Genomic DNA, 24,418 nt, shown 5'->3' on the forward strand with positions numbered 1-24,418 from the left:
AAACTTTCAATCGGAAGGGTGGCGGTTCGTAGTGTAGAAGCTTGACACTACAATATGTGCCCCAGTCACGTGCCCTACAAAGCCTGCAGCTACTGAAACAGCTGAAACGTTTATTCACTTATTTAAAACCTTTTAACACAAGTATTGGTATAAGTTTAAATTGTATATCTATTTTAAAACATTTTGAACATTTCAGACACATGCCACCCGCCGCCGCCACTGCGTTGCTAGCCACCACAGCGTTGCTCTCAGTGTGGCTAACTGAACTTCCATGCCCAGTCCAGAATCAACGGCAGCGTTCAGTAAACAGACCGAATGAAAGAGCTACCTGCTTGTGTTGTACGTTGTTTGACGATCATACCTGAATCAGGGGCGTTTCTTCTGGCGAAATATTCGTTTTCAGTTCCTAAAAACGCCAACGGCAGCTTAAAGAAAAAAGGAAAAGCCCGGGGAGAATCGAACTGCCGACCTCCACAACATGAAGCCAGCATTCTACATATATCGTTCATCCCTACAGATGGCGCCTTCATGCAAAATGGACTACTGAATAAGAAAACACATCAATTAATAAAAAAGCCTTAAATTCACTATTTTTAGGCTGGGGACAAGTTTTTAAATACAGTTTTCATCTCGCATGCAGGCAGAAGTATGTTGCCGCGCTTCTGTATGTCATAGTTGCCAGCATTATTTTGGGAGGACACATACGGCTCACGGTTCCAAAAATTTTGATTTAAAAATTTCTAGGGCGTTATCAGCAAAACCATGTCGCGCTAAGGTGTTTCAAGGGATGCTCTTTCATTTGTGATAGAGAGCATATACGCGACAAAAATCGGTTGTCTGTCCGTTTAAACCATCGAGTTTTATACGAATATATACTACAGGGAAATCTTGCGCTGCAGTAGTGAGCCGCCGGGGGCGGCGCCATTGCCTCTAGCGACGTTCCTCGCCTACTCGGCTTAGCTAGCCATATGGCTTCTTTTCTATCTCGAAGCCAAAAGCGACAAAAAACTAACACTTTTCTCTTGTCCTTCGTGCATGAAGCTTCTACATAATCACTGCAAAATAATCTTTTTGGAGGTTCAATTTTATAGTAAAAAAACAAATTTGATGAACCTTTACACTAATATGGTTGCTTTTTTTTGCAGCCAGAGCCAACTTTTCAGCCTGTTCATGAGCCATGCCAAGGAAATGTGGAACGTGCAAGCCCGGTACATGACGGAACGTTCGCCGAAGCGCGCCTCCCCCAGATAGTGGCGCCAGATTTCCCTTTAGTGTATATTGGTATGAAACTGTGCTTTAAACCTTCGTAGTCGTCGTGAAGGTTGCGTACAGCTTCGCTACCTTCAGGTCTTACGCATCAGTGCGAGCTTCCTTCATCTTTTTAACAAGCTTTTCCAAAGCGAGGCGCCCGCAGTGGCCCCCTGCACGCACCTGCATCGCCCTCTCAGCGATGGGAAAGAGCACGAAGGCGCAGCACATGAGACTCGAGCAGAGGGGGAAGAAGATGGAGCGGAGCACCTCGGGCAGCACCTGGTAGTACTTGTTGTGGCTGCTGTAGCGATTCCACGAATCTAACTGCGGAAGGGCCTCGAGCCCGAACGTGGACACGTCGAAGCTAAACGTGGCATCGCCAACGTTGGTCACGTTCCGCAGGCGAGCGTTGTTGAACAGGGTTGTCGCCAGCACGGCCGAGTGTTGAATCTGCCCATTGAACCACAACACAGTCCTGCCAAGGAGAATGTGCGGTATATCGTGGTGTTTTGGAGGTCTACTTGGTTTTGACAAAGCGTTACATTGCATTGTAGCAAGTTTTGTAGTTGGGCAAGTCTTACGTTTCAAAACGAAATAGCCCAAACAGGGAACACAGCAAAGAAGTGACGTGCACAAGCGCTCCGCATGCGGTTTTTTTAATGTGTACGGTGTTTCTCACTGTCTCGTGCAGTGAATTGCCCTGTCAATGCACAGGTAAGTCTTAGCTGCAAAACGAAATTTCTTTTCCTTGCGCTTATTTTTTTACATTTTCATGGTAATTAGAATTGGGAAATAAATTGCCACACCTGAAAATTATGTTGCGTGCCTGGTGATAATCAAGGAACATGGTGTGAACGCCCCCAAACGTGGCTTCGTTTTTGGCCGGCGACGAAAACTGGGCCATTTTCGCAATTGAGATTCGAATACTTAGAAAACAGCGGAACTGGTGCCCTTCACTAGCTCTAAGTTATCTTTTCTTAGGCCCGCCCCTTTCTGAAGAGAAAGATGGGTAAAAAGCTAAGCTTCCTTCATAGAAACTGAGTCAAATCAAAGTCCGCTATTCACACTTTAAAGTGTCCAAAATCCTAACTGACAAACCCAGAAGCCAAAGTCTACTTCAACTAAGCCAAAGCCCAAAGCCAGCGCCCACGCTACCAACCCAGCGGAGATGCTGTGCGCCTCGATTGCGACGATAGCGCTATCGGATATACGCAGGTTTTATAACGCGAGGGACCCATGTTTTATTCCGTCCACGGGAACAGTTTTTTTCCCCGGGTTTTTCTCTTTTCTTTTAATCATTTCCTGTTGGGTCTAATTTAGAGGTTGTGTTATCGATTTTTTCGGTCTTTTATTGTTTTTTGTGCAACACCCCAAATCCGCGTGTGCATTTGCCTTCCCGTCTCGTAACGAGGCGGCTTTTGAAGGCGAGATGGGACAGAATTTCACGCTATGGGAGCCTAAACTTGTTAGGTTTGTTTTCCACTCAAAAATTAACCCGCTCGGCTGTAATAACGTCCTATCTGGTATATTTTCATTGTAAGTTTTGTGCAGTGCGCGTGCCAACACAACTTTTTTCTTTCCAATTGGCTGCACGTGTTATTGTTCCCCGCAGCTGCTAACCCCACACCCTTCAGATTTTGGGGGTGGTCCAGGGGTTAGGTTGCCGGTTTCACTGCGTAAAGCTTACGTGTTGGATTCCGAGGACCGCCCTAACCACATTTTGCTTCTTGAAGCGCACCTGCTCGTTGGCTCCTGTCCGTCTCGCCAGTTTCACTCAGAGTACTTGGCATGGAATTTTCCCCTCTCCCCTTCGCCAAACGCAGTTTTTTGTCAACGAAAGCTTCAACAGCTCCGCTTTTAAAAAGATCACGGACCAGAGAACAGAATAACACTGGGTTTCAGCTCTGTTTTCGTGCGACTTTGTCCTAAATGTGCATTGTTTCGCACTATGAAACAGCAAAAAAGATTGGTACAACTATGCAAGTTGTCAGGGTTTTACATTGCAGTTGAACAAACCGAGAGCCTGCGATTCAGAAAATTCGAGCCAGAAAAACGCTTTCTCTTAGCTTGTGCCGTCGTGCAATCAATGGAATCAGCTTTTCTCTACTTGTAGTCAGAACAGAGTCTGCAGCAGTTTTCAAGTGGTATAAAAATAGTTTTTCCTCGTGAAATGACACGACACCACAGTGCCATGCTTCTAATTTTTATTTGTTATTCTAATGATATATTTCTAGCACCAATTTCAGAGTTTCCTAATTTCCTACAATATGAAAGTCGGCGGACGTTTGGTGTAGTCTTCATACATGTTAGACTTGACATCTGAGAAAATTTAGCGAGAATGGGGCGTGCGCTACGATTATTTGCTCTTTCAATGAAATCAGTTACATAATCTTCGTGGTGGCCCCAGGCAGTACTGACAGATCCATGCATAGGACGTATTAATATTTTGTATAAACGCAGCTTAAAGGAGCCATGAAGACAAAATACAAGTTAGAATTATTAGAAAGACTGCTTAGTCCCGATAACAATGATACCAATATCATCGCAATCTTCGAACAAATAAAGGAGATATTAAAGAAAATGTGTGAAGCAATCTCGACCCCCTAGCCAATTTCCCGCAACTTTTCTGTGACGTCACGGAACCTTGTTTGTGCGATTGGCGGCCGCCTAACTGACCTGTCGCAACGACACATGACTGGACGTCTGTAATGGGGCCTCTAGTTCCATTTGACTGCATCACTTGAATGCTAACGCGCAGTTAACGCACTGAAAATTATGTTTTATTGTTGGCCCGTATGACGTCATTCTTGCTCATAACACGTCACTGTGGCGCAAAATTTGAAAGTTTTTAAATACTTCTTGCTTTTTCTTCGTTAAAAAAACATCTTTTGTGGCTCTAATGGAGCTGAGTGAGATACTGAATCCTAGTTCGTTCAGATTAAACGAAGTTGTAGTTTCTCTTCATGGCTCCTTTAAGTAATCAGGGGTGTGACGATATCTTTTCCGATCGTGCACGTAGCCAGAAAGAAGCGGGAGACGAGAAAAAGTTGTGATAACCTCATAACCAACACCTTAAACGCCATGGATGAGGTGATGACGAGATGAATCATGTGCGATCACGTAACTCCCGCATCGCGTAAACAGAGAAAGCAGTCTAAAGCACGACGTTCCTCTGCTCTCGCGAAATGACTAGCACTCACCAATAAATACCTATTGCAATATCCGTAGTTGCAACTTACGAATACCTAAGCACCTAGTCGCTCCCCAACGCGAACATGAGCGCCCGCGATGCGCATACCTCGCTACGGCGTTAGAAGCCCACAACATAACGTTTCCCGTACACCTCTCGCACACCCTTCTAACCATGGTTTGCGCGCCAACCATTTAAGTGGTCACGTGTCCTCGATTTAGTAGCGGCATTGGCTGCCGCTCGCTCCTTTTTTGTCCACCAGTATCAGCATTTCGCCAGCGCCATTACTAGTCCATCCTGTTTGTCACCAACTCTTGCTCGGCGCTCCCATCACTCTCTATTTGAAAACTTAAAGAAGCTGTGATGCGACACGTCCAGGAGCCGCACGACGGAGCGGTCGGAGAGAAAGAAACGAGCCGGCACAGCTTTGACTTCCCGTCTCCTTAGAAACTGCTAACGCAGCGCCACCACAGCCGATGACTCTGGAGGCTCTAGGATCAGCTTATAGTCCTCTCCACATGTGCTCGGTCGTTCCCTGTTCCTCTCTTGCTCGTTGGTAGCGGATGGGTGGCGCAGATCTGTGTCCACCTTCCCCATGCCCTATGTTACCGCCGCAATTGAATTCTTGCTAAACAACAGCCAGACATGGTACCCTATCAGCCTTAGTTTCTTGTTTTGTTGTTGAGAAAGGACGTGGGTAAAACAGAAGCGAAGAAGTCCCATCTCTCAACGTTGCGCATCCTAGCACTATCCTGGCTAGCTGGAGCGTTACCTATGTTTAAACACTCACCCATTTGTCGTCATTTGCACGCCAAAATGAAGGTCGAACACAAATTTACGAAGCGAGTCCCCGGCGTACTCGAGCAGGTACGTGTTAATATCATCTTCCTTCGGTACGCGAAGTATGTCGAAATCATTGGTGAACATTGGCTCCAGGTAATTCTTCAGGATGGAATCTTGTGTGTCGGCCTGCACAAAACCCTGTGGGATATCGATACGCAGAGATTAGGATCCTTTCTTGCAGCCAATTAAAAAAAATGAAGGAAGCTCACACTAATGCGTAAGACTTAAAGGTAGCGAAGCTGTATGCAACAGTAGCGTTTTTCCTCTTTTTCGTTGTTTAAGCCTCGCCGCTGTAAGAGGGACCACAGATGAACGTTCGCCTTCCTCAAGGAGGTTAAAAAAAATTTTTTTTAACCTCTTTGGCCTTCCTCTATCGCACACGGTTCTGCGCCGCACGTGGCATCCTGGCCTTCCTTCGTGGCACGCGCTTATAGCTGCGGCGGCGGCCTCCTCGCCTTCCTCCTCCACGTGCCCCGCACGTCTTCTTTCCCTCTTCGCTTATCTCTCCCCTGCCGCCTATCTCACCGCCATCGGGCCGCTCCTCCGTGCCAGGCTCTTACGGAAGGGGGTGTGGTTTGACCTCTAGCGCCCAAGGGAAAAACTAGTCACCATGCGAAGACTGCCCGAGGTAGCGTAGTGTAGCTTGCGCAATAAAAGGCCTCTTGACAATGGTTCATCTGGCGCTTTCAAGCAACAAACGCGTCGGGTTCATCTAACTCACGCAACACCGAGGCAACCCGCTCGTCAACAGGCGCTTCCAATTACGTAATAAGGTTTCAAACTGACAAGATAGAACTAAAATGACAATTACTCGGTTTGCTCTCGACTAGCGACGCTCACTACTACCCACTACAGCTAGCTGTACAACCTTGAGAAATGATAATGACCATTTTTTTGTTATTTTCAGTTTGGCATGCGTTTTTTTCTTCTGACGGTAGAGTTAAACCCGCCTGCTAGATGGGAATTCGGTTTTACTTTTTCAGCGCGCTCTCGATGAGCACGCCTTGCCAACTATTGATACCGCATCGTTCAGCAAAGCTCCGAGGCCAGTTTTTGCACAACTGAGCGATTGATTAGGCGATCGTCGAGCGTATTTCTCTGGCAGGTCTACTTAATGCCTGTATAGTTGAATCCTGATTATTGACACTGCAGTTGCACGGCTGACAAGCCCGTTTGACTCTTGCCGTAGCGTATTCATAACACCTGCAGGGCGGTACTATAGTGCATACTCACCGTAGCGAAAATGAACACATCGGGGAACGAGTAGCGCAGCGTGTCTCCCGTGCGCTCGACTTCGTTGCCCGTTCCTCTCGTCGCGAAGTTCTCGAGGACGAAGAGCAGCGTCAGCAGCAAGGGTGGGATCACCCAGATGAACAGAGGCATCCTCCTCTCGCGCCACGCGTGAATGGCCCGCTTCTTCAGCAGGGCGCGGACGACCGCGGCAGAGGACGGTTGGTTCGCCGTCGCACTGGTGACAACTTTCAGTTGAGATTCTGCGGACACCCGAAGGAAGCAGATCTCGCGATTTATGCGCTGAACAGACTAGTTTATGAAATATCGACACCCTATTCATTTGAACGAATCGCGTTTATTGCAGTAAAACCAAACGACGGTCACTGTCGCCATCTAGGACAACCTTTTGTCATTAATATCTTGAGAAATTCACAGCTGACAGAAAATTCACTAACTCAAGGAATGGAATTAAGTAGAAGAGATAACTTCGATGCACGAACGACTACTCTAAACGCAAAATAATCTCATAATATGCCCGTTAGGGCGCAACCTCTGCATTCAAGTGCTCGTCAACTAGCGCGTGCTCTCGCCGAGGTAAATGCTTCGGTGCCAGCCTAAAAGTTCATTCATTCATTCATTCATTCATTCATTCATTCATTCATTCATTCATTCATTCATTCATTCATTCATTCATTCATTCATTCATTCTTTCTCCGGCATAAGAGTCCCGCTGGACCAAGGTCTTTCACGGTATGGAATGTTCCAGCGGAATACTGCCCACAGTGAGGCCAAATCGCCTTCTGGTGAGTGTGTGCTGCTTTTGTTGCCAAGGCCTCCCTAGTATACTTCCACCTACATCTTAAGTCTAACTGGGAACGGATTTTTCTATTTCTACCGGACCAGGTGGCCCTTCAGTCGTTGGGGATAACGAACGCAATTACATGCGTATTGTTGTACAAAACGAAGGGGAGCTAAGACTGGCACAACATAATTGAAGACTTTTTGAAGCTTGCTCCCGACGGAGACCGAATGCTAGCTGCTGTTTCAAAATAGAGGTTCGTATCACCCTCTCTCACCGTGGACGCCCACTTGAACCTGCTGCTCGTCGCCTCCGGCGGCTGGGCGTTCGTGGCGGCCATAGGTGGGCTGGTCTTCGCCTACTAGGATTACCACGTCTTCCAAAGACGTCACGGCTAGGCCCATGGAATGGATGCGCAGGACCTTGCTCTTGTTCTCTAGCTCCTGTACGCAGGCAAAAAAGTTACTTTTGCTCACTACGTTGCTGTTGAGCGATGACGGGTGCACTTTTGGGCCATTGAAATAGCCACCTACGACAACCTCAACAGAAATTTTATTCCGAACTCCGTTTCTAAAAATAGAAGTCTGTTTTTATTTGTGCTGAATAATTGGAACCAGTTTTGCGTGTGGGTGAAAGTATTGCACCCAAAATTCGAACGCTGGGATTATTGCACGTACTCAGTCTTTGCTCCCCTGTCAGCTCGTACCCACTGCTGGAAAGAACAGCAGGGGAGGTGGGCTCCTAGAAGCCTGGAGAACGTACCTTTGTCACCCCCACTATCCGTGTTCCCTCTTCTACAACATGAAATTGGCGACCTTTCCCCGCAGTGGGTATTCTCCCGTTCTATCTAAACTTCTATAAGAGGTGTTAGATTCCACTTTTGTGACCTCGCACTTCCTGAAAGTATGCTGAGAGAGCTTCACACAAAATAACCAGACCCTCGGCTGCGTATATGCAGGGGGCCCGTCTTATGGCCGTAATTTGTGGTACTAGCGCCCGCCCGTGTCCATTCGTATAGCGCTCGTTGTGCTCCACATTGGGTTCCACTGTATTTTCTCCAAAGATGCACACCAAACATTTTTACACCATTTGTGGCCGAAAAGGGTGTAGCTAAAGTGGAAAAATGGTGTTGGGAGGCCATTAAACCCCTTTTCTTGAACCTCAACACCCTTATTCGTAGCACTGCACCGTTCTTTTGTAGAAAAAAGGGTGTTGACCAACTTCAACACTTTTTGATAGGGTGTTAAAAAGGTGGGAAAAAGATGTTCAGCTTTTGATTGATTGAGGCCATGCATGCATGTTTAATGCACTGTGAAGTACAAGACATCCTCGGATACCCTCCTCTCCGCCTCGCAAGGAATGTTCAAAAGCAAAAAAAAAATATTGTTCGTCTGCAATGATCGCTGGTTTCCATGTGCGGTGCGCCTCATGGCCAAAGTTTAGCTCTGGCACGTGAAACGTCAATTTGAACTTCTAAAATTAAAAAGATTATACAATCACACTAAACGTTTTTCTCCCTCATTGCCAAAAAAGGTGTGGTATAAGTGGAATAAGGGCATTTGGAAGTCGGTACACCCTTTTTCTTAGGTTCCCACCCCCTAATTTGTAGCTTTACACTCTTTTTCTGTTACGATAATGGTGTTGACCGACTGCAGCAACACTGGTTTTCTGCAGGGTGCTGAAAGAGTGTGAAATAGGTGTTCATTTGCAAAACAAAAAACGGTGAACCTGAAGGTGGACCTAGCTTCTTCTGGTGTTGCTATGTTTTGCTAGGTTTTGCTAGGCTTTGCTAAGTTTTGCAAAATTTTGTTAGGTTTTGCGATGCTCTTGCTTGACTAGGCTGAGTGCTGATGGGTGAGTTCAAGTTTAGACAGATTTTACGAGGCTGTTACATTGCATCCCCCACACTGACAGAAGATTCAGGGGGGAGGGGGGGGGGAAACAAGCTTGGTCGACCTCCGAGCTCCGCTGTTTCTCCAGCCTTGCCTCACTAGTACAAGCTGCGCCATTTTCTTCGTTTTAGTATCCCCAAAAGACTCTTACCCTTGAAATGTTATACAGTCGAGTTCACTTATAACAATACCGGTTTTAACAATATATCGGATATAACAATGGACAGCAGCGGCACCATCAGCTTTTCATTGTATTCTATGGCAAAATAAACAGCTTATAATAAACAGCTTATAATAATGCTGTCATGATGCAATATCGGTTATAACAATTAAATGTGGGCACTGGAACTAACCCTGAACAAAACAAAAATGCAAAAACGCTGCGACAATGCCACCCCAACCCCGCCTATTACGCAAAAGGGCATGAGAGCATACGCGCGGCGGCCAGGCGATAGCGCACTTGGCCTCGCACGCGGCGAGTGCGCGCCGAAGAGGCTCGCATGCCACCGCTGCTTTCGCCTGCCGCGGCGACGCGGAGAAGGGGGTGGAGGACCGGATGGGCGCCTCTACGGGCAGTGGGGCAGTCCATTCTGAGGGTGCGCCGCCTGTAGAAAAAGCACCGGGGCACCTAAACCGCCGTAGCAGCAGCGCTGTGTGCACTGTGCTGACCTCCCCTATTCTTCGCTAATTTGGCCACGTCTCCAGCTCCGCCGTTTACACGTGTTTCGAGTCTGGTGCTTACCAGCGTCGTTTTCCTTGCCTGTTGTCACTGTTCCTGTTCTGTGGTCACTGTTAAGCAACTTCCCCCTCATTAAGTGCTCTTGTTTATCATGTTCCCCTCATTAAATGCTCTTGTTTGTCACGTTTTCTTTGTTATTTTCGGCATAACCCGCTTATAACAATATTCGGTTATAACAATGATATTTTCATGGCACCTCAACATTGTTATAAGTGGACTCGACTGTAGTAAGAGGTGCGCATAGGCATGCACCCCTTGTGCTCACACTCGAAAATGCTCAAAAATTGCTTCAATGTTATAATACCCTATCTGCCACGGTGCACCCAGTTCTTTTTCTTGGTATTATTTCGATAACGCAATCTAACCTAGCTCAAGCTTAAACAGCTCCACCGCATGCATGGTAACAAATTATGGCAATCAATATTATTTTAAACATTATGAGGTACAAAACATCCCCCGCTATAGAAATCTTCATTCCATCCATGTAAATGGGTACAAAATACCTCCAAAGTTGAAGGTCTTTTACACCGTTTTTCTTAGTTGGCGGTCTTTCACACCGTTTCTTAGTTTCCAACACAGTAATTTGTAGCTTTACACCCCTGCGAAAGAAAGGGTGTTGAAACAATCAACATTCTTCTTGGTGGGTTGTGGAATATTTGTATGGTATTAATCAAATTCTACGACTTATTGAACATTATTGCCACTTCACGATTAAAGCGTTTCTGCAAATCCGTATGCTGACTTGTATTTCTCACGTTAAAATGCATTATTCCAAAATTGGCGCTAAAATATCTAGCCCGCCGACGCTATCAGAGGACTTTTCTCTGATGGTTATAAAAGCAAGAGGAGCAGATATATTTCGAAGGAAGTATGTACTCGGCATTCCAATGCATCTCGCTGGCTTTCTTGCTCAGTTCATTCGTGGTTCAAGTGGGACTTTTGCGTGTTGAATGTGTCTGTATGTCTTGCTGCGCGCTCAGCCGATACACAATGTCGCTCGTAGCTGGGCTGCCCACACCTTTTTTTTTTGGAGGGGGAGCGGGGGTTAAGCAACCTTACACCCTTTATTTAGGGTGTTCACAAGAACACCCTTTTTTCATCTTTGCACCCTTTTTAGCCAAAATACCTTTTAAAGGTGTGCGCCTTGAGGCAAGAGTTTTAGACCTTTTTCGGCCAAAAAGGGTGTAAAAATGTTTGGTGTGTGAAGTACCAGTTAGCCGGCTTTGTCGTGTCCTAGCGTTACACGTTCTTGCCAGTAATGAGGGAGGGGTTGTTGACTGGCTATGCCGCAAAGAATGGTGACTACACAATATTTTAAACCTACAAGCCTGAAACGTTTTTTTTTTATTTTTTATTTTTATTTCTTGGCAAAACCAAGGGGAGGCTGAGACTAAAGGTGAACGTGGCCTGACAGAGGCCTCAGCCACCCGATTTACAGCGTACGTAATAACACGTCTGTTCACAAATTTCAGTCTTTTAGACAGAATCTTTAAAGGCTTCGGCGAATTGCCGACCGTGACTGGAGTAACGTCTTTGGAAGAGTTCAGCAACCGTGATGTGGAGTTCATAACTTAGAGGGCGCTCACGGGATGTAGTCATGGGGAAGTTAGGAGTAAGTGCTTTGCGTGTGAGTCTACCAATACTGAATTCCCCTTAAAGTAAGTGTAAGGTAGGGGCAGTAGCTGACTCTTGAGATGAGTAAGACAATCTCATCCTTCATTCTACGGTGTATATAGGAGATGCAACGTAGCACGTGAAAACGCTATTGAAAGATTTGGTAAGATTAGTGACAGTTCGGTTGTTGCGAGTGTTGGCCTGGATAGGTAGCCGACAAATACACAATATCATGCAAAAAAGAACGAACGTTGATTTTTTGGGGGATACCGACTTTGCCACAATCATTCAACCTTTCGGGGACTCAATGGTAGTTGACAAACGGTCAGTCCAAAACCGGGTAATCCGCTCAGATGCTCCCCAAAGATGAATTACAGGAAGGGAGTCGCGGAAAAAAAATCAGCAGCAACCGAAACAAAAATCGAACCTCGGATTTCCGCAACTCGAGCCCAATACTCCATTAATAGGGCGAATGGCGAGGCTGGACGGTTGGAAGAATATATGTGTTCAAGTTTAAAGCGTGCAGTACTGGCCGTAGGTTGCAGTACCGCATAGCTCTTATTCGCAAAAACCACTTTCGGGCTTCTTTTATTCGCACCTAAACCTGCAGTTTTAAGAGAACTGCCAAGACGTGCCCCATGAAGAGCTAAATAACCCACGTGGGGACGAGCTGATACACAGAAAGTAGTAGCTACTGGATAGCGTACTACGCTAGCTGAGACCTTTTTGTGACACTTGAATAATTAAGCAGTCTGCAAACATGCTTTTATTGAGCTTCATTTCAAGTATGTGCCAAGCAAGAGGCATGGGAATTGTAAGCACACCACAAGACGTAATGTGGATGGCGTGACATGGATTAGCACTGTTCATACTGCGAGGACCATTCCGGATAGCAGGGGATCCCTTGAAGCAGAATTTCGCGCGCACAAAAAATATCCAAAGAACAGCTAAAGAGCACTCACAGTGAACATCGTGATGATGTTCTGCGTTGTAGCAATTTGGCCCAGCACGAACACCGCCTCCCTGTCGGAGTCACTCTGGAGGGCGGCCTTGGGGGCGTACTTTCGCAGCACCTTTTCGATGAGTGTAACTTTGCATCCGTCCATTTTGTTTATTCGCATGTGATAGCCGGTACCAAACTGCTGTTTCAGGAATGTTGTCGAGCCGATGCATCTGCAGATTGCCACACAAGTGTTGTAAACGCTGCAATTTCACTTCGAAAAGAAACAATACGAAATGATATTTATTTATTTACTTTTTATTTATTGATTTATTTATGTATTTATTTATTATTCTTTCATTCATTCATTCTTTCATTCATTCATTTTACCTTTAAGACCATGAGCATTAGAGGGGGGAGTGGTTACAGAACAGTGCAGTGCAAGTACACGAAATACATTGTCTTGATTATACAATCTTTGCCAATACTTGCGGAAAAAGTGATTATCACTGGTGTAAAAGATATGGGCGGGAAGACGGTTACATTCACGGGACGTTTTGGGAATTACTGAGCAAAGTACTTTGTGTGTTAGATGATTCGACACCAACTTTGTGATTATGGTCAATGTGGTGAGATATGTACTGACGCTGCGAAAGCAGTTCATCATAAAGGGGTAGTAATATAGCTTACAAAACAAAGGCAAAAAATGTCTCGTCCGTATGATATAGATGGGAGGTCTGTACTATTTTTACGTTACAGAAGCTGGCAGTGCTGCTGTAATTAGAATAAATCAAGCTAAGTTGTTTTAGTTTGTAACGTTTGTTCTCCGGTACATTTGGCAACAGTGTTTAGCAGCTCATAATGCGGTAATCGTTGAAGGTTCTGCCCTGGTTTCGCGTGGGCTTGTTAGCTATAATTTGACTTTCTCTTCGATGAATTGCTTATTGAGAAAGCCACCGAAAGACACTACAACATATTCGTGAGTGTGTACATTCACACCCCATTCTCCCCAAAGCTATGCGCCTAAAAGCCTCAGATTCTCTCTTTCAAAGCTGTCTACACTCAGTTCTCCAGGAAGGGACAAGGATGGGAGCATTACATGAACGCAGATATTTTTTTTATCTTCGTTCTTTTAAGTTTCCTCGTTTTTCGCACTTCAAAACCCGCCCTCTTTTACTTAAAGGGAAGGTGAAGCGGTTTTACAATTAAAAGAAAGGTTGAATAGCAGCAAGTACACATTGAATAGTTCATGTGTACGAAATCTTTTCGCAATACATGCAATAGAAGCGGCGCAATGAGCAAACAAAAGTGGCCCGATGCCCCGCCCCCACCTCGCCGCGCGATGCCGGAAGACCGAAGAGCGCGGGCGAAAACCGGCTGAAAAACGTCATACCTGGACTTCCGGCCGGATCGGCCGCCTCGGCCATGCTCTTTTCGCCGTGTTTCCTTGTGAATGATACTTGTTGTTGTTGTGGTTGATAGCACTCATTTGTACAATTTTCGTGTTCAGAAAGTATGCACGAACGCCAAACGAGGCATACGTTATCATGCCGTATTCCTAAGCAGAATAATGCCACGCCGGGATGCTTGATAACATACAGAAGCGACAGCCGAGGTGGCTGTGCTTGATGACAGAGAATATACTACACTACGTTAAATACTTTGTAAACCGCTCCAATGCGGTTTTTTTTTTTATGCGACGGACGTGAATGTTCACATTAGATTCTAGATTTAGGAAGGATGGGGAGTACTGCTGTACTTTGGCCGGGGTTGTTTCGTTCCATTCTAGAAACCAAGTCACATTTGTTCAGGAAATACTTGTTTCGTTAAACGCGTCGGTTTTCTTTCCCTATGGGCTCAGGACAGTGTTAAAAAAAACATTTTTTTGGCGAAACTAAAACAAGGGGCCAATCCTGATAGAAGTTCTGTCCCGGCTAAGTGGTAAACAGTATTCCTACAAAGTAAAAGAACCAAGACAGCCAGATTACTTATTTTGCAAGTGTACATGTCGCGATAAGGTGATGTTTGTCTGGAATTAAAAGAAAAACACCACTCCAAACCACCACCGTGCCATAATTTGTGTTGACTGCGGGGGCCTAATTTTTTGCCCAAGATTCCGTGTGGCTGCATATTATAACCTGGCAAGCACTTGTTGACATTGAACCTCAAGTGTGCTCCAGTGATAGTCGGTGATATATATATAATGATGACACTAAAAAAAATTAGGAGCGAAGAGTAAATATACGGCCTCTGTCCGACTAGCGCGGTAAATGTTTAAATCTAGAAATGCTGAAACAGGCCAACGATTCATTATCACAAACGTTTGGTGATTATTACCTAAAGTAACGTAACTACAACGTAACTGCCTTGTCCGACTGGTTTGTTAATTATAACGAGGTGGCCGTAATATTGTAGCAGAATGCGCAACGCACAAGCGAAAATCAACCCCTACTACAGCCAATAATGCTGAGAAGGCACTAGTATGCTGCAGTGTTTTTAGAATAAATGCATGTGAAGCAGTAAGACGCCACTCATCGAAGTGCAGCTAGCAATCGCGGAGGCGCCGTAGCGCCGCTGCCGAAATGGCGCGCGCGTGTGGGTCTGTTTACCGGGATGAGTAACGGGGCTGGGGTGGGCGACAACGAACAAAGGAAATGCGGAAGCAGAGTCTGCTTGTTGGTTTATGCGTGTACCGGCAAGATGTGTCTCGCATATACGTTTACAGCGCATGAACGCTATTTTTTCGCGCAGTGCACGTACGTGCTTTTCTCTGGTAGATTGTTTATAAAACGCCCATTAATCTTCGGCATAAATGGTTTTGTGTATAATAAGAAACAGTTAAGGCAGTACCTAATATTAACATAAGGTATAAAATCCCCCTATGCTGGTTGCCTAATTCAAAAATATTTGATGGAACCCACTAGTTGACGTCACAGTCACTGCTTTGGGGTTCTATGTCGTGTAAAGCAAATTTAAGCTCCTAGATAATTGAACCAACAGCACGAGAAATTATAAAACAAACTTCCAGTCATGTGCGAAAATTAAACTGCAAGCTAAATTGCCGCAAAGGCAACCGTGCGATCGTTCGCAATGCTTCCGACAACCCGCGCGGCCGAAGGGTGTCCTCCTTTGACGTCATGACGGGCGCAACCAATCAGGGGCGTCAAAAGACGAAAAGCGCGCGTCTTTCAAACGGGGCGGCGCTTTTTGCAAGATAAATGCCACTTGGACTCATGTACGATAAATTTCAATGTGATATTCGGAATCAGCGCGCAAGAAACTATATAACTGTTAATCTAACTAAAATTTTTTGGAAAGCGCTTCAGCTTCCCTTTAAGAAGTATATTTTGTTTCAGGACTAAAATGCTCCTGTTGCGGTGACTTCCCGATTCAGAGTTAACCGAGCTGACGTGGCAACCTCCTGATCAGGCTTCACAATGATGTTGCCTCATCATAGTTTATATGGCATGAAGCTTGTTGATGACGCGCAATGTAAGATAAAAAATGGCATTTTCTACCTGCGACCAAGGTACTTTCTCTTCGAGAGCAAACCGCGTTTGAAATAACCTAAATAAAAGAGACTGCTATAGCTAGAAACATTATGTTGCAAATGATACCTCAGATTTAATTCAGAATTTTTTCTTTTTGCTGCAGAAAGGCCGCTGAGACAGTAAACCGACATGCCGCAACTGCAGGCGTTCAACTAACGGCAGCTCTTGTACGAATTCCTCACCGTCATTCCGTCTGATGATGGTCACACATTTCGACATATACTTGTGACAACCCTTACAGCTGAAAACTTTAGGGGCTTTTGAGTAGCTAACTTTTGGTGGGCATCTAAAGGACGGGCGCCACAGATAGTGCGAGGCCCTCAAAACGCACCTGATGCGCCCATTGATCATAATGGCAATGCGGTCCCCAAGGACATCCGCCTCGTCGAGATTTTGCGTAGTGAGAAGGATGGTACAGCTGCGACGGATTGTAAGCAACAGCTCCCACATCTCGCGGCGACTGTGCGGGTCCATGTATGCCGTTGGTTCGTCCATGATGATTACCTGCAGTGGCAACAAAATCTTAGTCCTGCAAAAGGCTGTAGCGTTTATAATTAAAGAAAGACGTTCCATGGACGCGGATTTCTTTGAAACTTTGAGTGCTGCTATACGTCGGTTTAATTCGAAGAAAGGGTATAGTGTCTAATCTGTCTCACAGATATCCGTTATGGAACTAATTAAGTTTTACAAAGTAATTACCAGTAAAAATATTAGAATTTGAAGTTATGCTTTCACGGAGACATATCTCTGAGTATAAAATATAGTGAATGAAACTTTACGGTATAACGCAAACAGTTCGTGCTCGTTTTAATATTATGCCTGGGTTTCTGGAGCGAGGGCTGCTAAGCGAAAGAGTGGCGATTCTATCGTGGAAGGTCGAATTATTGCAGCGGTTTCGTACCCGAAATATTAATGATGCACAAAAGTGAAATACTGAATAAAAGTCAATTTATATAACCCCGTATAAGGCCTGAAATGTAAAAGATGGTCGTAATGGTACGTGATGACAGTGATAAAATAGTAGAAAACCTCAAGAAAACTACTAGCACCGCTAGAGAATGGGGTTTCTTGTCGCACATGTGGGTACTATCACCACTTCCGCTCTTTTTGAGGAGGTCTGAGGTTAGATAAAGTAGAAAATGAATTACAAGAATAAAGTGTTTCTAAAGTAAGATAAAGTATGAAGACCACTATTGGTTTGTTCAGGGGCCCAAAATAACGAACGATGTAACCTCAATTTTATTTCCTTATATGTTTACAAAAACAACGTCGTTTAGCGTGATCACAAACAGAACATTCAAGACCTAAATGCTAGTCGCGTCATCAAGATGGTGCGCCATTTCGCGATAATTGAATGGCAGTCTGCATATCAATATTTATGCGGCTCTGTCTCGTTGTCTGTTGAATAGCTACCGACGAATGAAATCAAAATATACAGTTTGTTCTCTGTCTATGTGCCCCACGTTTCGTGCAAAAAGTTGCCCAGTGCATTTGGTACGAGCGCTTTGATATCCTGGTACACGACCGGAGGAACTCCTCCACCGTGGCAGGATGCGGTCGCGGCAGCAGTCGGGTCAGCAATATCACACAACTCATTGTCACTCCAGCGCGTGCACATCTGGCAGCTAGTTCCTTATTAAATCTTATTTTAGTTAGTGATAATTTGCTGAAAAATGGCAGCATCTCCACTCCGTGCATGATGGCGAGGGTGCGCAGTACGGGGACTCGAAATGACACCCAACTTGCGCCCCGAGTGACATCCGAGTTGCGCCCCGACAGTCATTCAATTTGAGCCGTGAGTTGCACCTTGATTATTCCCTAAATGAAACTGCAACTGACGGCTCAAATCGAATTGCGCTTCAATTTCGCTTGATGGTGGTGTCGGCACGGATGGACGCGAACGGACATTGGGAGGTCCTGAGGTACTGCGCACCGTTACAGGCGAGGGAGTAAGCCGCTTGACTTTCGGTTACTAATTCACGGTCGTCGCCCAATGGGTAAGACGACTGACACCAACTCTGTCTGGTCTACCAGACACAGGCTGGAATCCTGCCGGTTGTTGTTTTATTTTTTGCGATTGTAAATGCTTTGCACACGGATGCGGACGGACATTGTGAAGTCCTAAGGTACTCCGCACCTAAAAAAACGCCCCAGTGGCCGGAATCCAACCTGGGTCCTTCGCGTTATGAAAGCGGCGCCTCTCCGAATGCTAACATAGTGCAAACAGACAACAACCAAAGAATATGCTACGAGAAAGCTCGGAGAGGTGAATAATTTTTCCACACGTCGCACCAAAAAGCCTCGAAGATTCGAGGAAAGAAATGTGGGTATTGAGGTTTCGGAAATCGAAACCGGGACCTTTGCGGCATGAAAGCGGAAACCTAACCACTGGGTCACCCCAAATGCCCGAGTGTCAGCAGTGGCGGGGAACAATAACATGTGCATCCGATTAGAAAAAAAAAAACGTTTCCCAAGGGTCGGAATCCAATCTGGGTCCCTCGCGCAATGAAACCGGGGTCTCTCCGATTGAGTTGTAATCGTATTACGGGATCACAGCATTTTCCTTGGGTTCGTAGTGCGGGCGTTGGATTTGGATTAGGCCGCGGGAACTAGCGCGTGCTCATGCGGTCCACTCTGGGAGGAATGTGAAAGGCGGCGGACGAAACAATCCAGGTCTGCCGGTCATGGAGAACTTTCGGCGGCAAGCTCGCCAATCTGCTCAGTGGCTAAAACGTTGGGCTGCTGGGCACGAGGACGCGGGTTCTTTTCCCGTTGGCTGCGGCAACTTTTATGATAGAGGCGAAAGCAAAAACGCCCGTGTGTGCGAGATTTCGGCGCACGTTGAATATCCCTACGGTCAAAATAATCCGGAGCCCCCCACTACGGCGCGCCCCATCGCCTGCGTTGCGTCGGTGCGTTAAACCCTACAATCAAGTCCGGAAATCCTTGTGAGATGCAACAGCCGGGTCTCTGACGAAGGCCGCCAAACAAGCCCTACAAATCGCCACAAACATCGACGTCGTCGACGGGCTTGTCAACGGAGCGGTGGAAAGCTACGGAAGAGGGGCCGCCAGCTCCCGTGTTTCTCCAGCCTTGCACCACTACAAGCTGCGCTATTTTATCAATGACATCGCAGATGCAGTTGAAGTAAAAACAAGACTGTTTGCAGATGATTGCATTCTCTATCAGAGAATAGACAGCTATCAGGATCAGTTAGTTAATAACTAGCTAAAAAACGTCGAAAACTGCTGTCGCGAATGCGAATGGAAAAATCCCGCCACCTCCACGAAGTGAATGATGATGAGAGGGGCGAAGCTAAAATTCTTATCGGCAAAACCGTGAAACATTCGCCCACACATCATATAAAGACTCGACACGTCAAGCTTTCCACCGCTCCGTTGACAAGCCCGTCGACGACGTCGATGTTTGTGGCGATTTGTAGGGCTTGTTTGGGACGATGAGAATCTCCATGCGTAAGTTGCCAAATTCGGTGTGTGACATTCTAGCCATCTTGGCCGTCGCCTTCTGCAGAGCGTCTTGTGTCGCGTACCCACGGTACGTCTCTTCAGCTCGTAGGCGACGAACGACAACCTCTTCTTCTTCCTGTCCTCTTTGTTGGGTAGCAACGAACGCGTTGAACGTTTTGACCTCTTCGGCCAATCTTTGGTTGCCCAATCCCTCGGGGGATCCTGCCACAATCATCATCATTCCGCCGTGTATGGCAGCAACGAGGTACGGGACAGGGCCCGAGCAAGAGTCTTGAGCTCGCATGCGATGAACGACAACTTCTTCTTCCTCTCCTCCTTGTTGGGTAGCAACGAATGCGTTGAACGTTATGAACTCTTCGGCCAATCTTTGGTTGGCCAATCTCTAGGGGGATCCTGCCACAATCATCATCAATGTGCCGTGTACAATGTTCCGTGTACGGCCGGGACAGGGCCTGAGCAAGACGAGTTTCGCCCCTAAAACTACACCGAAAGCAGTCGCCGTGTCACTGACAAAAAATTAGAAAATGACGACAACCTTTTGTATAAGCACTGTGAACCAGGCAGAGGCCGCTGTGAGTGCAGCACTTTTAGTAATAAGGCTGCCTGTAGTGCACGCTAGGGCCTCGACAAGAGAGTGTCCATCCTATCACCCCCTACCTGCAGCCTGCCACGCCAACTGTCCACGGGCTGACACTGAGACAAGGTGTAAAGAATGACAGGCGTTATGAATGCATAGATTGCTTATTGATTATTTTCAACCTGATTTTAAAAATCCTCAGGTGGTGAAAATTAATCCGGAGCCCTCCACTGTGGCGCGCCTCATCGCCTGCTTTGCGTCGGCGGGTTAAACCCTACAATCAATCAATCAATCAATCAATCAATCAATCAATCAATCAATCAATCAATCAATCAATCAATCAATCAATCAATCAATCAATCAATCAATCAATCAATCAATCAATTTTTTTAACCTGATTGATCGGCTACATTTTCAGCGACTGGCGCCTTGTCACTTGCGCCGCTTAAACTTTTCGTTCTTCTTGGCTTCTCTTACGACATTACCAAGAGAATTCTGTGTGTGGGCGCCCGTGGCTTCACTTATGATAATAATGGCTGTTGGTGTCTCGTTCAGCCGGGCAATGACTGCATAAGTTGAATGTTACGAACCGCGGTCGTGATGAGCGTGGCATCTTTCACAATAGAAATGACGCCCTGAGCCAGCAGAAAATAGCGCTGCTGCCTGCGCACATCAGCACAGCGTGCCTATACGCTGGGACTTTAAGACTGCGAATGTCAAGTTTATTACAAAGGCCCTAAGTAAGTTACTTTTTGTTAAGCGAATCCTTCGCTATTCGACACCACAAACAATAATTCTAGCCTATAGGCACGTTGCACCCGAGAGGGACCGCTGTGAGCGCAGCACTTTTCCTACTAAAGAGAGGGCGTCGTTAAAGGAGTGACGATTTCTCGAGCCGTTATCACCGACTGCCTGCAGCATGCCGTGCCAACGATCTATGGGGTTGACACTGAAGCATGGTGTAAAGAAAGACGGCCGTGATGAATGCATCCGTTCCTCCCTGCCATTTGTATTATTTGCAATCTGACTGGTCGAGAACAATATCAAAAACTAGCGTATTTTTGTGTGCGCCGCCTCAACTCTTCGTCCTTCTCGGCCTTATCCTGACGTTACCTTACATGTCTTCTTTGTGTGGGCGCCCGTGCGTGACTCGTGATAACCCCGGCTGTTGCTGTCTAGGACAGGGTGCTGACACTAACGGAATGTGAATGCTACGAACCGAGACTCTGGCATCGTTCCTACAAGAAATGACCCCCCGAACCACCAGGATATAGAAAACGGCGCTGCTTCTTGCGAAACAACCAGCAGCGCAACGTGCTCTTAGCACGTTGCGCTGCTGGTTGCCTAATTTTAATTCTAATTCTCGTATATGCGCATGTTCCGTGGTTCTCTTTTACAAGCAAAAATACACGCACGCTTGAAAAGAGTACACAGTAAGTCAGTTCGTTTCATTTATAATCGTTATAGGCGGGATAAGAAGGGATCTTTCCCGTTGGCAAGCCGCGATAAGCTTCATAGCTTGAAATGTTTTTGCCTGCTCCTACATAACTCCTTGAAAATAAATCCGGCCATTTATAATAAGGTTAACTGCAAGCGCCAAACACAAAACAAACATTGTCACGCACTTCCCTTGCACGAACGTTTTAAAAGCGAAAACTTTCTTAGCGCGACAGATGACGTCCTGTCAAACAAGTAATGCATTTCCCCATAGACCGGTTGGTCGACCGAAAAGCTCTTTTAACTACTCTGGACACACGGCGCGTGCGTGAAACCGGGCTTGCATTGTGTGAAAAGGGTAACCTAAAATCGGGAAAAAGGAATGGTGTTCTAGATAAGAAAATACACGCAACGATTATGAAGCAGGACAATAGTATACCTTTAAACCACGTATCGGTATACACTTATATCGTTCGTAGTTGTGTTTACTTAGCGCGCAAAAATATTCGCATGCGTTCGTTTTGCATTTGCGATTTTAGTCTGATGGTTTGACACTCGATTGGACGCACTTTCAGCGAAAGTTACAACGCACTAGTTTCAACTTCCTTCAGAAAGCGGTGGTAAATTTTCTGTCACATGTTTGCACGAGTCATGCGCGACTGGAACGCGCTGAACCGCAGTGTGTCGACGCAGTCAACAGTTGAAAAATTTGTACTTTTGAGAGAGTGAATCTGTGTTGACACTAATGCAGCCATGATTATTGCTTGCATTTGACTACGGCAACACTAGTTATCTCAAAGTTTGCTTTTTTTTGTACCAACAAGTGAGTGTGTTTACATTTGCGTAATACTGACGATTTGTTTGCCTTTCCCTACGAGAAAGGTTGGAACACCATGTCTGTTTTTTCTTTAACCAGAATAGTTTGCTTGCAACATGTTTTACAGTGACTGTATACTGTTTTTTAGTATGTAACTCTACTCCTGTGATAATCGCTCAAGGGGATCGACAGTATCACGAAATCAATCAATCAATGAATAAATTTCGTTTCCCGAAGCGCCGCAGTGTCCGGGAACCCAACACACAATGATTTTGTATTTCATAGCGTAAGCCATAGCATAAGAGCCACGATTTCGCTTGGTTTTCCAGACGGCAATGTAGTGTATATGCTTCGATTGAGCAAAATATTCAATTGTTTCTGTCTGTACTTTATGTTCTACAGTAAGTAAAATTTTATTCCTTCAGTCGTAAATGTACTGTCGCCTTTTTTCAGTGTTCTTGTGCTTAACAAAGGGGGCCTTGTGCAGCTCTTGAGTATGCATGACACAGCAGCGGTCGACTTTTACGCATTTGTGTCAAAAGAGATGTATGAAAACTGTGTTGTAAGTGGAATTACTGAGTTTTGTTCTCACAGTGCACGCCTCTTATTAATTTCACTGAAGGACAAGTCACAAGGGACCATATAACTCCCACGGCGGAAGGAAGTCTGCCTTTCAACCCAACTTTCAACTTTTTTTGCAGTAACATGAGTTTTGTTGGTGTCATCGAACACAATCCCAAGCTGCTCTGCTTCTGCTGTCGCCCCTAGTGCAAAGGCGTGGGTCGTGATAAATGGCTTTCGTACAAGTTCTGAGCCGATCTCTTCCCTGGTATACAACCAAAAAAGATTATCGTAGGCGTCGCTGTAACTGCATGCCGGGAAAACATATGCCCGCGGTTGGTCCAGTACTGCATGCGACGTACAGGCTTTGTATGGAGCGAGTATAGAAGGCAACATACGCCGGGCGGAACCTCGGGTAGAACAATGAATCCAACACATTTAGTACAGGTTTTCATGCCGGTCAGTGTATGGCACTCCCGAGGTCAAATCACGCCCTGACAAGCCCATTAGGAATACGCTGAAGGCACTTTTTAACCATGCGTTAGGAATGGTGGGGCAGCACTTTTTGTTGTTTGAAACACTTTAAGTTGTTTATTGTGTACCATGTACGTCATCTTTTAATTCAAAACTAGACCCAAAAATCTGGGTTTTCTTTTTAACCGGCATGCCCGCTTAATTCATAGTATGGCAGGTTTTATGCAAGGATGCAACGCTGCATTGAGAATAAAAAGGCAAGTGCTTTTTGGGAATTTACCTTAAACCGTTTTTGTCGAACCACTTGGTAAGGTTGTTAACACATAGTTGTATTCCTCACTCAAAGAAAAACGGATGAGACATCACTAATATAAAGTGAATAAGAACTGTGCATTGCAGTTTTTTTAGTGTGTTCATATTAGCGATAAATTGCGTGCAGCTCCGAACTTTACCGTTCGACGCACCATTTTTTCGTGTCCTCGTTCTGGACAGAACGGCCCCCATACCGCACCCGTAACGTTGTGACCGCGAGTCACCTAACCGGTCATTTCCTTTCCAAACAGAGACGGGATAATTACCTTCGGCTACGTCTGCAGCCATTCAATTCTCCAGAACCTTAACTACAATAAAATTAAGTTGCAGGGTTTGTAGTTTGAAGGCGCCACGAAAAAATATTTTACCTTAAAAGCAATTTTCAACACAGCCCGGTATTGGCTGTTAACGAGATAATTCTGCGTGCTTATGTATGAAGGAAAAGAAGGCCAGTGTTTAGTCAAAACACTGGGGTATGGGGCAGCAATAAAGTCAATTTCCGTTTTTTACCTGGACCCCCACCATTAAACCATTGTGTGCGCCACTGGCTGTAACCTGATAGCCTCACAATGAGACGTTTGGGTCAACGTTGTTTCGAAGTTTCAAAGGCTGGATCGGGTTGGTTAATCGCGTAAAGCGAAATTTAAATTTGTGTGCAATATAGCGCGTTTACCAAAAACCATGTTTCCTTCGTATGGAA

General features: G+C 45.7%; 2 protein-coding genes across 2 annotated transcripts in view; both read right to left on the bottom strand.

The window, feature by feature from the left end:
- LOC144173133 (uncharacterized) overlaps window positions 1-5,038 on the bottom strand; it is a 57,009-nt gene extending 51,971 nt beyond the window's left edge. Inside the window, exons 1-2 of the mRNA XM_077701649.1 lie at window positions 4,910-5,038; window positions 1,432-1,701 (exon numbers count right to left, since the gene is read on the bottom strand). Of these exons, the coding sequence (XP_077557775.1) occupies window positions 1,432-1,701; window positions 4,910-5,038 (399 nt within the window). The remainder of the gene's footprint in view (window positions 1-1,431; window positions 1,702-4,909) is intronic.
- Window positions 5,039-5,227: 189 nt separating this feature from the next.
- The window catches only part of LOC144173135 (phospholipid-transporting ATPase ABCA3-like), a 29,318-nt gene continuing 10,127 nt past the window's right edge, over window positions 5,228-24,418 (bottom strand). Inside the window, exons 6-10 of the mRNA XM_077701650.1 lie at window positions 16,384-16,556; window positions 12,524-12,734; window positions 7,594-7,759; window positions 6,518-6,777; window positions 5,228-5,422 (exon numbers count right to left, since the gene is read on the bottom strand). Coding sequence (XP_077557776.1) covers window positions 5,228-5,422; window positions 6,518-6,777; window positions 7,594-7,759; window positions 12,524-12,734; window positions 16,384-16,556 — 1,005 coding nt within the window. The remainder of the gene's footprint in view (window positions 5,423-6,517; window positions 6,778-7,593; window positions 7,760-12,523; window positions 12,735-16,383; window positions 16,557-24,418) is intronic.

The sequence above is a fragment of the Haemaphysalis longicornis genome, unplaced genomic scaffold, assembly GCF_048455015.1.
Source record: "Haemaphysalis longicornis isolate Haplotype H1 unplaced genomic scaffold, Haemaphysalis longicornis Haplotype H1 scaffold_29, whole genome shotgun sequence".
Taxonomy (NCBI): Eukaryota; Metazoa; Arthropoda; class Arachnida; order Ixodida; family Ixodidae; genus Haemaphysalis; species Haemaphysalis longicornis.